The following is a 16491-nucleotide window of genomic DNA, read 5'->3' as shown; positions in this document are numbered from 1 at the left end:
TCATCAACGGGTAAGTAGGCATGCCATTTTATGTTACTATCAGTAATGTGAGCTGGTCTCTCGGCAGTTTTAATTTCAAAACCAGTCTGAACGTTCATGACCGTGGCTGCGACAATTTTCAAAAATCGCTTTCCGTAACAACGCAGCAAAAACATGAATCGAAAATATTTTAGCTACACGCTAGCCCTAATTATTGTGTACGTTTTCCAAGCCTTTATTTGAGTTAGACGTTATTGATAGGGGGCTAACTTTACCATCGGAGCTATCTATGTTGTCGTGTTGCCGGCCCAAAATTCGCTCAGTCAGCGATCAGGGCAACACACGTTGTCCAACACAAGTTGCTGCTGTTTTTGTTGCCGAAAGCTGTCATACCGAGGCAACATTTTAGTTGTCGTCCATGTTGTCGTGCTGTTGCCGCGATGTGACAGGTTTGGCGGAAAACATGGGGAGCGAGCAACAAGTTGCCCGACTGCTGGACAACGTGTTGTGTAGCTTTCGCCGTCGTGTTGCCTCAGTGTGACAGGGCCTTTACCATGAGAGAACACGCGGGCGCCATCTATGAGATTACCTCAGAAATGTATTTTACCAGGGCGAAGGTTTTGCGGCATTTGCGAAAAAAAAATGTACTTATAATGTGCAAAAAAGGGTCGTTCATAAAATTGTCAAAAGTTTTTTTATCAAGAAAAAGGTAGGAATAATGCGGCGAAAAACATCGGAAATATAAAAAAAAAAAATGCCAAGCGCTACACGACGCACACGGTCGTAAACAGTTGCAAGTGTGTGATCCAGCGATTAACGTGAAACAAAGTGTAGTAAAGGTGTTCAAAGCGCACACTGCCGTCTCTTGCGCCATTTTAAAACAGAGTCAGACATACCGTGTATGTGTTACGCGACGATATCTTGCATTGACTGGAGAGGAATACCGCCACTTCCCGGGGAAACGAGTCGTCTCTTACCTCTCGATTACGAAAGGAAGCAGCCGAGAAACATTGAAGGAGGAAAACAAGCTGGTGAAGGCCGATCGAAAGTTGGAGGCAATCGCTTATCGTTCTGCGCACGAGGCAGCGGGAAGGTCAAAGGGGTGACGGATATAAAGGGAGATGGTTGAAGCGCACACACGTTATTATTAGCGCGCCTCTCACGGACACAGAAAGTAACTCATCAGTGCCCCCTGGTAAGACTTTTTTTCCCTATAGTAGTATAACTATACGGGCTTTATAGGTTAACACCATCAGAAGCTTCTTCGTGCCCAACGCGCTCCGCAGCTCGTTTGGGACGCATATTATAAATTTCTCGAAAGTAAAAACGATGACCGGCAAAAAAAGAGTAATTAATCGTGGATTGTATTGCATTGCACTCCACTGAGAATACGTGGCCAAAGGGGCGTCCATACCGCCCTTCTCAGTACCTAAATTCATTAAAAAAAAAAACAAATGTTGGTACTGCGCGTATCTAACAGTGCAGTTTGTATGAAGATGGTTCCTAAAACTGTACTAAGCATCTTTTCTTTTTTTCTTTTTATCTCCTTCTGTTCGCTCCAACTGCAACAATGTCTAGTGACAAATAGTAGAATGTGCTTCACTCTGAGCGTTTTGTTGCAGAGGATATCATCATGGTGTCTGCGACAAGCGTACTGGGTGCCGTTTTCTGCGTGACCTTAAGAATAAATACCGCGGTCTCAAGCCACGGTGAGCTTCTCTGACGTGTTTTTTTATTGTTTTCCGAAGAATTCCAAGATCGATTTTACATCCACTCTTCTTCCGCTAGCCGTACGCTTCATACTATGCGTTATACTTCTATTGTCTTCGCATACAGTCACCCTAAAGGGACGGACACGTATATATATATATATATATATAAACTACCGCAATAAATAAAAGTTTTCAGAGCAATATTCACGCCAGTAGATGCAATTTAGGTGGAGAACATGGAGGTCGCAGCCCGCTCAGCCCCGCACAGTGCTTACAAGGTGCTTAGATTTCTCTTTGGCTGGAGAGATGATTGACGTGTGAAAGGTTGGTTGTAAATTTGTATCTCCGCACCGTAATAATATCTCGATCGAGTTCAATTATGTTTGAGAAACAGTTTCAAACGATAACAAACATGGCTGTCGGCGTCCGCGGAGTGCTTAATGGGCGTAGCTCGTTGAGCTCGTCAATTTTTATGAGTACCGGGTCGTTTTGAGTTTACAGAGGAATTCAGAGGAAGACCTCCTCAACCGACTTTGTTTGCAGCAAACAGCTTTCGTAAGTACGCGTCGTCGGAAGCGCTGGATGCTTGTTTTCGTAGCGGGGCTGGCCTATAAGCCTAGCGTCCCACATCCACTATTTTGATCGATCTGGTTTGAAATTAATAACAATTTTTCGTCGCGGTTTCTTGCAACGCGAAGGAGTTCTCTCTTTTTTTTCTTTGACGTCATGTCACAATTTGCTCTGGTACCCCAGACCGTCAACACATTGTGTAAAAAAAAAATTAAAAACAAAACGCGTTCTCGGCGTCATTCGTGATAACCAGGCGAAATACAGAATTGAGAGGCATCGACAAAGACGCAGTTTCGTAATGGCAACATATCGGCTTTGTAGACTTGTTTCTGGGGTCGCTGAAACAATTAAAAAAATTATTCGCCACGTTCATGGTTCCGAATCGCCTCTTTGCAGAAAACTGCGGAAGCTGGATGTTTCCGGCGCTGAGGAAGATGTTCACCGACCTGCCAGAGCCGCAAGTCATCTCGAACAACCGTTCCATCGAGCTGATTCCGGGTGAATTTTATCTGAACAACATCAAGCTAGCGGGCCTCAAGTACTTACAATCGGGCTTGTATGACTGTAAGGGCAGTGACGCCCTCTTCGAACTGAAGAATCCGATGCCCCTGAGACTGTCTGCCAAGTGGAGATCAAGTTCAGGAACGAGCGGAGACCTATCCACGAGTCTGAACGATGTCCTAGTCAGGGGAGTTTTAGAAACAAACTCGACGGGAGACGAAGGGAACAAGTTTCGCCACTTGTCGAGCTCATTCCGATCGCTGGGGAGAGTCAGCGTCGAGCTGGAAGGACTGGGAGGTGCGATGGACGCCTTTTTCTCCGTTTTGGGATCGGACCTCGAAGCACCCGCCAAGACCTTCTGGGCGGTTCTGCTTAAAGCGCAGATAAAACGTATCTTGGGAGGTGTCCCCCCTGTACCGGAGTGATGTTAGTGATACAGTGAAATTGTGTTTGACAAAGTGTTTTACAAAGTTTTGCAACGACCCGATTGAGTTGAACAAGTACCGTGGTCACACTGGTAATACAGCGTGCAAAAAACAGCCTGGCTTGAGAGACCCTTCGCGTCTACTTCCCCGGAATACAGATGGGAGTGTCAATAACTACAACCTACGGAGGGAAGTCCACGAATGACGAGGCACAAAATATCTTCAAACCTAAAAAAAAAAAAAAAAAAAAAAAAAAAAAAAACGCCCGCGCTGCGAAGTTAAGCGTGATGAAACCACGTGAAACATTATGCTGAGTGTCACAGCGCACACGTTTTTCTTTTTTTCTTCTGTTATGTCTAAACATGCTTTTAACCTTGATTTTTGCCAACCTCCCCATTCATAGATTGCAGCGATTGGATCTCATGAAGGGTTCTAAAACAAATTAAGCACTTAAACTTTCTTAGAGTGCTTAGTGATGTATAGTGACGCAGTCAACTTGTTTGTGCAAAATGTCCTGGAGAGTTTTACGAAGAGGCACTGGATTATAAGTTATAACCGAGAACAGCGCCGCACATTGTCTACTAATACGGGGCTTATATCTATTGGTTCCATTTCCTTCCAATTGGCGCCTTTTTAGGCCATCGACATCAATTCAGCAAGAGAAGCGATCGTTACCGTCCGCTTCACAAGCACAGGGCGTGGTTCGTTCACATTCCCTGCTTTTAAGGGTACGCTCCGTGCAGAACAAGGACAAGATGGCTGCCACTGGGCACGCCCCGCGTTTCGCTATCAATGACTATAGGTGCTGTACTTCGTTTTACCTTAGGTCCTAGCGCAGCCGACTTCAAGATCCGATGGGCCAACGAAGTCCCTTCAAAAACCGCAGCGTCCTGTCATTCGTCGTTTTTGTGTGCCCGGTTGACCACCAGCTCACCCAATAAACCGTAGAAATTGCGCCGTGAGTTTGGGCTTTAGTCCGTGTCTGTGCGTTTGTACGTCCTCTTGGCTTTTACAGCGTCCGGACTAAAGATTAACCAAAATATAGTGGTATACATTAAAATGTGTGCATAACATAAGCCGCACACCGAATAAACCTCTTGGCAAAGCAGCCAGAAACACATTGTCTTTTGTTTTGTTTGTCCGCGTTAACTTGCATTTCCGCGGCTGACTTAAGCGTGTGAACATTTTCAGAGGCGTGAAAATGTGCAGTATTGTGAAAGTGGCTTTCTGACTAGAAGTAAGACGCCAGCAATGTGTCTGTGTGTGCTCTGGGCCATGCGCTACCACGGAGAGTACGAGTTGAAACAGCCCCCACGCTTCTTCTACTTTCCCGCAAGTTTTCAAAGAAGCCTAGGTTCAAACTCAGCTCTGAATCTTTGAAATCTTCTACATTTTGAGAGATAATAAAGTTTCTGGGGACGGTAAGCGCAGCAAACGTCTAGATCAGATGTTTGAGTTCGCATTTCTCTCCTCTGTCTCCCACCATCATATATCGATAGGGGGAAAAATAACGTACAATTTTTGTCCTAGTCTCTACGACTAATGCCTCGGAGTGTCGCTGAAATGTACAACAAATACGTCATAGCAGCTTCCGGGTAGAGCTACGCGTCGCCATTATCTTGTCGGCAAGCCGTAAACATAGAGAAGAACAAGGGGAGCAGACATAGCCGTTGCCGTCCCCACCGAATTTCAGCCAATTTCACCTAGAAGACATAAGGCCCGGCGCATGACGTCATCGTTAGAGGCCCCCCGACCGTTCCCACAAGCGGCAAACACGCCGGAGCTTGACGAGAGGCGCCGCAAGGCGGCAGACGCGTCGGTCTTGGCGTCGCGACGTTCGAGCGTCGCGCTCCTTCTGCGACGCGCTGGTGGCGACGCTGAGGCAAAGCTAGGCGACACTGCGTGGATCCACTAGCGATGACGTGTTGGGGGGAAAGGCGCAGGACTTGTCTTCTAGATGGCACTGTTTCAGCCGGAAACGTTGAAGTTTTCGCACACTGGTCGGCTACCGAAAGCCGCGGTCACGCTGCTAAAGACAGGGGGTCACACACTCTAAGAAAAAATGGAGGAAAAAAGTAGCAACGGCGCGCCTTCCTCCCTTCTACCGACGCGCCCCCAAGCGGACACGAGAAAAGGGGAGGAACGAAACTTTTTTCTCCTTCTCCAGGCAGACGGGTGAAAGCTTTCGCCCTCCCGACTCATCGTCTTTCGGTTTCGTTTTTCGAGCAGGTCGCGCACGTTGTTTAATAAATAGCTGTTGAGTTGATTGAGCTTCAGCAGCAGCGAAGGCCGCCTGTAATTCCGTCTTCTAGTCTAAACGTGCAGAACATTTCGGTTGCATTGACGTTTTTATCACTAATTTTATCAAACGAGCAAACGAAGCCGCTAGAAACAGCGAAGTTCCGGAACAGTGCCAGCAGTGCCACGTACACTGGGGGATGGCCGTCTCCGGATTGTTTGACTCGCGCGGCACGGAACTACAGCCGCTACAGCCACTGCAGCACTACAGACTACAGTAGCGAAAGCACGCGGAACTGTGTCGACGTTTTCGACGTCATGGAAACCGCAGGAACTGTGTCCGCTGTGTCCAAGAAAGGCAGGTTTTGCTGCCGGCTGCCTGGGTGCCTTCCCCCCTGAGTTCGGTTCTGTTTTCCGATGCCGAGTGCAACCGGCGTTCAACGTGGTTCTGTGTTTGTGCGTGTCAGCAACATAGCTGCAACATCGTGATGGCAGTGTTGTGGGTTGTGAACGGAAGACTGGAATTATCGCCGATGTGACCGTGAGTTCGCGTATCAGTGGTGTAACAACAAGAGGAGATCGTAAACGGTCGGGCATTGATGCCGCTGGTCGGGCCGTGATCGGAGGGGGCGGGTTGTCGCAGTTTGACATTCTGCTTTACATTAAAAAGTTTAATACCGCTTGAGGGATTACGTGCAATCGATCAACGTGCGGATAGTCATGTTGGAACGCTGGTCTGTGCAGTATAAGCTCCTATCGTACAGTGGCCAATGTGACTGTTGGTTGTATTGTCCCCGAGAGCGATTGCGCTCTGGGGCAAGGACAACAGTACGAAATTGTGACGGAAAGTACGTATATTTACAGTGTGGAATTTTAGCATTAAAAAACAATAGTAGGTAAAATCGAAAAAAAAAAGCAACCATTTATTTTGCTGTTTAAATATATACTACGGTTCCTGGAGAAACTGCCCTCCAAGTGGCACGCTAGGATGAGCGCTAGAAGTTTTCGGGCTCTCCACGGCGTAGCTCCGTACACTTAACACCTGCCACAAGTCGCGGCTTTGACTGCATTCAAGTTGATCGAAAAGCGATTTCTCAGCCCGTGAAGCATCACTTCCAGCTGAGTGAATATCCGCTCTACAGAGATTAATTCAAGACGGTAATTGCAGCTTTGCGCGAACAGCAGAAATAGAAAAACAAACACTACAATAGAAAAACAGGCTACGACGCGCCGTGCGGGGAAACAAACTCATGGCTTCGAACCGCATTGGAGCGGTTTGATTTATTGCTTTCAAATAATTACGGCGTGATCGAGCGTTTACTTTTTAATAAGAGATTCATCCCCTGAGCCATTCAAAATACTCTCAGAGGTATGACATTGCTGGGAAAAAATCAACATGCTGGGAATGTTTTTTATTGCTTAGGGAGTCACCGAAAAGTTCCGCACGTTCAAAACTACCAGTATAAAAGACGGAAACGTAGAACACGGGTGTAGTGTTCGGGTTAGTGTGGTGTTCTGTTTTATTGATATTTGTGTGTGCAGTGCATGTGCTTAATGTATGTTCACCTGATGCTTGTAATAAGTGTAATGGGTGTCATGTGTCTATAGCAGAGGATCCTCAAGCGCAGTAGTGGCCTGAGAGAAGCAAATTATTTTTTGTAGAACATGAATTGGGCGGTATCTAGCGCCACCTGGCCTAGCTACTTGCAATTACTCTGCTTGACCCCGCCATCTGGTGGCTAGCGATTTAACCTTCTTTCACGCTACGCGATAAACAGCGGCTTCGAGTTTGTTCTTTCGAGAACGGCTTTTGGTTTCGCGGAGTGAGTTTGCCCTTCTCCGTGATGTGCGGTTGACGAAGGAATTGTGACTCGAGGAACACCAAAGGTAAGACGCAAAGTGCACGAAGTAACTCGGTATCGGTTGTCTCCGTTTAACATCGCAGTGCTGTCGACGAGAAGACTGAGTAACTGCTTTCGAAACGCAGGTTTCTGTACCTGTGGGGGGAATCTGGCTTCGGAAATAAACACAGTTTTCGGAAAGATCGTGTTACGCTTTCATTTGCTGCTGCTCTCGTCCCGTACAAGAGACGTAGCGTCCTCGTTAAGCCTTATTGGGCTCGATTTGCTCGATTTGGGGCCGCCATATTGAGATGCAAGCGACGGAGGAACTTTGCTCACCTGCTTCAGGGACGAAGGTTTCTCCCTTTCTAAAGGAACATAGGTTACAAGACCGTTCCTCCCGTAAGGGAGGACTATCCGTACCCTTTTTTCTAAGAGTGCACTTCGAATGTATCAAAGGCACAAAAGACAATCTACGTACAGATACAGGAACGCGAGTCACCGCGAGATCCGAGCTTCGAATGCCGCGTGGTAATGAGTTCAGGAAGGATACTTAGCGCGCGTCATTCGTACCACGGATATTGCATTGACTCGCGTTTGCAGGCCGTCTTTTGTGCAATGCACGAGCAGGGTGCCCCCGGTTTAACACATCATACCAAAGACAGTCTGAAGACAATGTCTGAGACGCGTTTCTTCCTTTTTACGACAGTCCTGCCAAATTGGTCATGCAAGAAACTCTCTGCAGACGTGTTCGAAGCGCATAAATGTGTCAAGCAAAGATGCTTCCATCATGCTTGACGCTTGTCCGCAGGTAATTCTATCATAACGGAGAGTTTTAGGGAACCGTTTTTGCACATCCGATACAGTACGATGAGCCCTCCGGTACGAACTGCGCATGCGTTGCCGCAGATGTACAGTTCGTACCGCGGATGTGCAACAAGGGTTCCCTAAAACTCTCTATTGTCTGCAACAAAAACCGCGTTTGTTTTCTGTGTCTTTTTCTTTGTATACATGATGTATGCGCGTGTGACTAAGGCTTATGAAGTTATAAGCTATATCCGAACAGGCATAAACCGTAGACACTTCCTTTGCTGTGTCCCGTGAAGACGGGAACAATCTCGACTCCAGATTGCAGTGATTTAGTACTTACGCAGTATTTTAAACCGAAGAACAAAGGAAAACATTTACAGTGCTTGTATATAAACATCAATAAACATTTCGCGCTTTGATTTGCCCATGTTTGTTTAGGGTAATTTCACCACTGAGGCGCGGAAAGCTTACCATGGAAGGAAAGAATTTCGTCTACCCTCACTAAACCTACAAGGCACAACGTTTCCGCGTCGACGGTTCCACCAATCTACTAGCTGAACGCCTTAGTACTGTAGACGATATATTTTATGTGGTGTAAAAAAATCCGGTGCATCCGCTTTCGTGGCGAAGCCCAGCGAATGACAAAAGCTGGGAGCTCATTCGCTGAGCTTTCTCAGCTCATTCCCCGAAGAAGCTCAGCGAATGAGCTGTGACATTGAGCAGAATAATATATCTGCTGACATCAGATTCGGGGCCACAGCGCAGACCATTTTTTTTTTAAATGTCTATACAGATCATCAGTCTGGTCATTGGCCCAAAAAATACAAAACTCAACTCGAAAAAGCAACTTCCCTCCATAGATTACAGCGACTGGCTCTACGAATCACTTTGCGAAAGAGTAGTCGCTCCATATTTCTTAGAATATGCCTGACAGGAACTTAACACCTATAGCGTTAGCCACTCTCGACAAAATATGGCAGCCATAAAGAGGTAATTCTATGCCATGTGCCAGCTCAACGCAGAACATTAGCGTCAAAAAGGTTTGCGTCGATTTGTATTCACTACGTTCAAAACCTGAACTCGTCTGTTGGTACACGCGAGCTTGCAGAGGCTTAGCTCTATTCGGGGAAGCAATGGAGAGACTACACCTACTGTCTCTCCACCGGGCGTTGATGAACGTTGATAAACGCCCAATGTCTGGTTCACGCGGTTTCGTGGTTTGCGTTCTGTGAGACCTAAGTAACACGCTCATACAACAGCAACGATAATACAACAGCAACGATAGATTCGCCGAGACAGCTGCATGTTCACTCTTCGCAACATGAGAAAGAATGTGAGGCGCACTTTATTGTTGGGGTCATTATGAGTCACGGTTTTTTTTTCTTCCTGCGGCCCATTCGGTGCCGCCACTTCCGTTGCTATGTAGAGAACCAAAGCAACTTCCCTCGGTTTCATCGGTGGCCGTCGCACCAACCGTCAAAAATATACATACACGGAAGCCACGAGACGCGAGCAGAAATCGAGAAAGGACTTGCCAGACAGTTCAGTGTTTTCCATCTAGGCCCATTCGTTTTGTTGGAGTTGCGGATAATGACATAGCCGTTTCTACAAAGTAGATGACAGCGAGTTCTGACAAAGTGCAACCGTAGAAATGTTTTCTGAGAAAGCGAAAAAACCAAGACAAAAAAAATTAGACATTTAGAGGGAAGTTGGAGTTTGAGGTTCCAGTGCTCAAATTAGTAGCATTTATAAGTTACTAATTTTATCAACAACTGAAATTGCAAGCTCAGTTTGGGAAGCATTCACTCAACAAAACATATAAAAAATAGAACACATACAAAGTAATGTTGTGACCGAGGAGTTCCCCAGGCAGCCTCAGGCAGGGCCAGGCGAGGACAGGGACCGCAAACTGACTCCAGGCAGGTACATCAGGAGACGGGACGGTCTCTCACGATTGACTCTGTTTAATTACATATATACAGAAGTATCTACATCGTCCGAGAGCACCATGCAAGCTTTGCCATTCACAAGCATTTATTTCGTGTACGGAGCCAGTAAGGCGCTGTTGTCGGCGCCCTCTGCAACGTACGAGAACACAACCTTCTCGGGGCATGCAGTTGGCCACAATGTGCCCTTGTTTCTGACACCGGAAACCCCGAACTGGCCTCTTCGCTTCGACGGCTCGCGCGTTATTTCCAGGCATTTCTTCCTTTCCTTTACCGACTGCTCCCCCCTCCTTCTGCGACTCTTTATCACCTGGGACATTTCTCATGTTTCCCCTTTCAAGAAATCCTTTTCCCGAGTCCGCCTTTAACGACTAAACGACTAAAACTACTTTTTGCCATCTCGGCATGAGCGCGTTCGTTCCGATTTGTCGATGTCTAGACCCCTCCGCATAGAGTACTCCTCCGCGAGATCTGCCACCTTCCGGAGGTTCATCTCTGGGTCCCTATCTTGGACCCAGAACCTGACTGCCTGGGGAACTCCTCGGTCAAAACAGTAATGAGTTTGACCAGCATGTCGGGTTAATACTCAATACGAAGAAAGCAAAACACACACAGGGGACAGAGAAAGACATGTCTGTTTCCGCGCCCTGTTTGTGTTTTGCTTCCTTGGTATTGAGTACAAAGTGTCGGTGTCCGATTTTATTTCAATGGCTATAAATCCAAACACTGAAGTCCGATGCGAACCTTCTGACCATAAGTACCAAATTTATGTTGACTGGAATTATTTTTTAATCGATACATGGTTATTACTTTATTGATATTAAGAAATTACGAATATAACTTTCGATAACTCAACTATAACGAAACAAGAAATTTATTGTGCCTCATCGCTTTTACACGGACTGTTCTAGAAACGTTTTGTTTGATATTTTTCTAAAATGTATTGACGAATAGAAATGTCTATCCACGGATGCTGTAAATAATAAAAAAAAAATGCTTGGAATGGAGAGCGAGCTGGAAAGGGTAATGTTGTCCCCTTTATTTATATTAATAAAAATGGGTCTGGTGTTCTTCGTATCATTTTCAATACTTATGTGTGCGTGTAATTTCTAAATACCCACCAACCCGCTTTGACCTCACGGCTGGCAGTACGTAAAAAATAATAATAACAAAATTTACTGCGCCTCTTACCTCTCGATTACGAAAGGAAGCAACCGAGAAACTTTGAAGGAGGAAAACAAGCTGGTGAAGGCCGATCGAAGGTTGCAGGCAATCGCTTATCGTTCTGCGCACGAGGCAGCGGGAAGATCAAAGGAGTGACGGGTATAAAGAGAGATGGTTGAAGCGCACACACGTTATTATTAGCGCGCCTCTCACGGACACAGAAAGTAACTCATCAGTGCCCCCTGGTAAGACTTTTTTTCCCTATAGTAGTATAACTATGCGGGCTTTATAGGTTAACACCCTCAGAAGCTTCTTCGTGCCCAACGCGCTCCGCAGCTCGTTTGGGACGCATATTATCAATTTCTAGAAAGTAAAAACGATGACCGGCAAAAAAAGAGTGATTAATCGTGGATTGTATTGCATAGCACTCCACTGAGAATACGTGGCCAAAGGGGCGTCCATACCGCCCTTCTCATTACCTAAATTAATTTTAAAAAAAAACAAATGTTGGTACTGCGCGTATCTAACAGTGCAGTTTGTATGAAGATATTGATTCTAAAAACTGTACTAAGCATCTTTTTTTTTTATCTCCTTCTGTTCGGCCCAACTGCAAAAATGACTAGTGATAACTAGTGCTGTGTACTTCACCCTGAGCATTTCGTTGCAGCGGATATCATCATGGTGTCTGTGACAAGCGTACTGGGTGCCGTTTTCTGCGTGACCTTAAGAATAAACCCCGCGGTCTCAAGCCACTGTGAGCTCCCCTGACATGGTTTTTTATTGTTTTTCGAAGAATTTCAAGATTTATTTTACATCCACTCTTTTTACGCTAGCCGTATGCCTCATACTATGCGTTATACTCCTATTGTTTTTGCATACAGTAACTCTATAGAGACATGTATATATATACACCAACTCATGTTTACAAACAAACCGGAGCGCCCCTAGCGGACGCCACACGCGCCGCGCATGCGCGGTGGATGGTGGGCAAGAAGCCCGCCGTCGCCCATAAACAAACCATTGAATTGCGTTGTTGTAGGCGTCGGTGGGAGTCCCCGTGCTCTTTTTCGCGTTGGAATTGTTGATTCTACGTCCTCCTAACAATGTCTGACTACTTGAGCGGCTTCAGCAAAACTATCGAGGCAAAACTTTGCGTGAATAATGTGACGTGCGGCGATTCATTTCACGTGGACGCCGCAGAATGGGCGCTAAAGCCTGACTCCCATGATGAGATTCTGCTCGCTATTTACAGTCGCGACGTCGCTCGGACTGCAAAAGCGTGGACCGTAGCTGAGATGGTGGACATCGATACTGAAAACCGCAGCTAGAATCGGGCATCACAAGTCGGTGATGGCCACTGGTAACAATGATCAACATCTTCTTGTATCTGATTACACTTAGCCTACTTACCCAAACCAACCTTCAAAAGTGTTTTGAGGCCTGCACTTAGTTCTTATCGCAATTACCGGGTCAACGTTTGGTTTACGGGCCGCTGTTGTTTGAACGAGCTGCCGACAAAAAGCAGCCAAGTTTGAAAGAGCAGAAGACAGTTCGAACGCACGCGCAATGGAGTACGGACAAGAAGCACCGCGTCCCGCGTCAACAAACCATTCGAATGTCACGTTGTCGGCGTCTGTGTGAGTCTGCATACTCTTTTTTGCGTTGGAGTTGTCGATTCTACGTCCTCCTAACAATGTCCTACCACTTCAATCGCCTGAGCGAAATTATCAAGGCTCGTTACGGCGCTAAACTTTCCGTAAATAATTTGACGTGCGGCGATTCATTCCAATGAGCGCTGCAGAATGGACGCCAAAACCATGATGAGATTCTTGTAGCTATTTTCGGTCGCGACGTCGCTCGTGCCGCAAAAGTGTAAAAGGTAGCGGCGATGATCGACGTCGATACTGAAAATCGGAAGCGGGAACAGACCAAGCGTAACAAGTAGGTGATGGCCACCGGTACCAATAATTAACATCTTGTATCTACTGTTTACACCGAGCCTACTTAAGTCTTTTGAGGCCTGCAATTACTTCTTATTGCATCACCGGGTCAAAGTTTGGTCTACGGGCCGCTTTTGTTTGAACGAGCAGACGACAAAAAGCAGACGACTTTGAAAGAGCAGACGAAAGTTCGAACGATCAGGCGGCCGTGTGAATTTGAAGACGCACTGAATCCTATGGGTGGTCCGGACAACTTGGGGGCTTTCTTTCGTTCATGTTGGAACAAAGCAAATACATCTGGTGACCACAAATTGTGGCCCGCACACGCAATCGTAGTTCGACAGCGTCTGGTTTGCCCTTTTCACGGCTGCTATCCACGTTCTCGGACGAACGGAGGGGGCAGAAACACATGAAAACTGATCTTCAAACCTTTCCAGACTCTCTTGGTAAAGCCCCCATCGCAGCCTTTTGACGAGAAGGCAGGTTTTTTGTCTCGTTTCTTCCAAAGGAACACAGGAATGCATGTCTGGCACGGCGACTTCTGCCCACCGCCCCAGACCGGAAGTGCGTCCGGCGCGCCACCACCTCGGCGTGACGTAGGAGAGTTGAGTTGGTGTATATATAAAAAATTACCACAATAAACAAAACTTTTCAGAGCAATATTCACGCCACTAGACGCAATTTAGGTGCAGAACATGGAGGTCGCAGCCCGCTCAGCCCCGCACAGTGCTTACAAGGTGCTTAGATTTCTCATTGGCTGGAGAGATTATTGACGTGTGAAAGGTTGGTTGTAAATTTGTATCTCCGTAACCGTAATAATATTTTGATCGAGTTTAATTATGTTTGAGAAACAGTTTCAAACGATAACAAACATGGCTGCCGGCGTCCGCGGAGTGCTTAATGGGCGTAGCTCGTTGAGCTCGTCAATGTTTATGAGTACCGGACATTTTGAGTTTACAGAGGTATTTAGAGGAAGACCTCCTCAACCGACTTTGTTTGCAGCAAATAGCTTTCGTAAGTACGTGCCAACGTTACTAAAACACTCAGTTGGTAAACTTCCATAGAGACAGCCTTGAAAAAGTGGCCCCAATCTGTCTCCGAGCACCGAGCTAATGACGAACACAACGCCACCATTTGTCCCGCAGCGGCCTCTCGAGGAACTGCACGTAACATCTATTTTGGCTTTAAGAACAGGTACAGCGGTAGAGGTTACAGGGGTGCCACCCCCGTCTCCCCGATTGGCACGTTTAGTAACGTGCCAACGTTACTAAAACACTCAGTTGGTAAACTTCCATAGAGACAGCTTTGAAAAAGTGGCCCCAATCTGTCTCCGAGCACCGAGCTAATGACGAACACAACGCCACCATTTGTCCCGCAGCGGCCTCTCGAGGAACTGCACGTAACATCTATTTTGGCTTTAAGAACAGGTACAGCGGTAGAGGTTACAGGGGTGCCACCCCCGTCTCCCCGGCAGACTAGCCGCGATCAACTATAGATGTTAAAATGCACCTAGGTCAGGACGCGCTACCTGAAAGGCCCGCTGAGGCATGGTTGTATAAAAACAATATTAATTGTTCCGCAAAACCTTGCGAACTAAAGATGATAAAAACATCACGCGCCCATCATTTGGTACTAAACTCCCATAAATTTCATACAAAAAGAGTCTTTTCCGTTTGTTTTTACGCAAAAACAGGCTTTCAAAAAGCTCGAGGTGACCATAGTACACACAAACGAAAAAGAGTGGCGCTGTTGTCGCATTTAGCTCGGTCTCGGTGGACGCCAGCGGCCTAGGTTTGGACGTCGAGTTTCCCAACTGAGTATTTTAGTAACGTTGGTACGCGCCGTCGGAAGCGCTGGATGCTTGTTTTCGTAGCGGGGCTGGCCTATAAGCCTAGCGTCCCACATCCACTATTTTGATCGATCTGGTTTGAAATTAATAACAATTTTTCGTCGCGGTTTCTTGTAACGCGAAGAAGTTCTCTCGTCTTTCTTTTTTTTGACGTCATGTCACAATTTGCTCTGGGACCCCAGACCGTCAACACATTCTGTGTAAAAAAAAAACTAAAAATTAGAAACAAAACACGTTCTCGGCGTCATTCGTGATAACCAGACGAAGTACAGAATTGAGAAGCATCGACAAAGACGCAGTTTCGTAATGGCAACATATCGGCTTTGTAAACTTGTTTCTGGGGTCGCTGAAACAATTTAAAAAAATTATTCGCCACGTTCATGGTTCCGAATCGCCTCTTTGCAGTAAACTGCGGACGCTGGATGTTTCCGGCGCTGAGGAAGATGTTCTACGACCTGCCAGAGCCGCAAGTCATCTCGAACAACCGTTCCATCGAGCTGATTCCGGGTGAATTTTATCTCAGCAACATCAAGCTAGCGGGCCTCCAGTACTTAGAATCGGGCTTCTATGACTGTAAGGGCAGTGACGCCCTCTTCGAACTGAAGAATCCCATGCCCTTGAGACTGTCTGCCAAGTGGAGATCAAGTTCAGGAACGAGCGGAGACCTATCCACGAGTCTGAACGATGTCCTAGTCAGGGGAGTTTTAGAAACAAACTCGACGGGAGACGAAGGGAACCAGTTTCGGCACTTGTCGAGCTCATTCCAATCGTTGGGGAGAGTCAGCGTCGAGCTGGAAGGACTGGGAGGTGCGATGGACGCCTTTTTCTCCGTTTTGGGATCGGACCTCGAAGCACCCGCCAAGACCTTCTGGGCGGTTCTGCTTAAAGCGCAAATCAAACGCATCTTGGGGGGTGTCCCCCTTGTACCCGAGTGATGTTAGTTATACAGTAAAATTCTGTGTGACAAAAGTTTTCGAAGTTTTCCAATCACCCTACTGAGTTGAACAAGTACCGTGGTCACACTGGTAACACAGGGTGCAAATGACAGCCTGGCTTCCCTTCAATGCACATGGGAGTGTCAATAACTACAACCTACGGAGGGAAGTCCAGGATCGACGAGGCACAAGATGTCTTTAGACCTAAAAAAAACGCCCGCGCTGAGAAGTTAAGCGTGATGAAACCATGTGAAACATTAGGCTGAGTGTCACAGCGCACACGTTTTTCTTTTTTTTCTTCTGTTATGTCCAAACATACTTTTAACCTTGATTTTGCCAACCTCCCCATCCATAGGTAGCAGCGATGGGATCTCCCGAGGACTTCGAAAGAAATTAAGCACTTAAACTTTCTTAGAGTGCTTAGTGATGTAGATTGACGTAGTCAACTTGTTTGTGGCAAATTGTCCAGCAGAGTTTCGCGAAGACGCACTAGATTATAAGCTATAACCGAGAACAGCGCCGCAGGTTGTCTACTAAGACGGGGGTTATATCTATTGCTTCCATTTCCTCCCGATTGGCGC

The 16491-nt window shown here is 46.6% G+C and overlaps 2 protein-coding genes across 2 annotated transcripts; both read left to right on the top strand.

Moving 5' to 3' along the window:
- Nucleotides 1-1123: 1123 nt before the first annotated feature.
- LOC115331649 lies at nt 1124-3315 on the top strand. Its single transcript, XM_029993808.4, has 3 exons — nt 1124-1174; nt 1602-1688; nt 2658-3315. The coding sequence occupies exons 2-3, from the start codon at nt 1613-1615 to the stop codon at nt 3185-3187; spliced, it is 606 nt and encodes a 201-aa protein (XP_029849668.2). The 5' UTR covers nt 1124-1174; nt 1602-1612; the 3' UTR covers nt 3188-3315.
- Nucleotides 3316-11382: 8067 nt separating this feature from the next.
- Nucleotides 11383-15944, top strand: LOC115331650. Its single transcript, XM_029993809.4, has 3 exons — nt 11383-11431; nt 11854-11940; nt 15381-15944. Exons 2-3 carry the CDS (start codon nt 11865-11867, stop codon nt 15908-15910), a joined length of 606 nt encoding a protein of 201 aa, XP_029849669.1. The 5' UTR covers nt 11383-11431; nt 11854-11864; the 3' UTR covers nt 15911-15944.
- Nucleotides 15945-16491: the final 547 nt, after the last annotated feature.

This window comes from Ixodes scapularis, unplaced genomic scaffold (assembly GCF_016920785.2).
Source record: "Ixodes scapularis isolate PalLabHiFi unplaced genomic scaffold, ASM1692078v2 PGA_scaffold10__122_contigs__length_95168666, whole genome shotgun sequence".
In the NCBI taxonomy this organism is placed as follows: domain Eukaryota; kingdom Metazoa; phylum Arthropoda; class Arachnida; order Ixodida; family Ixodidae; genus Ixodes; species Ixodes scapularis.
The sequence above is the reverse complement of the archived record's forward strand: the minus strand, read 5'-3'. Positions and strand labels throughout refer to the sequence as shown.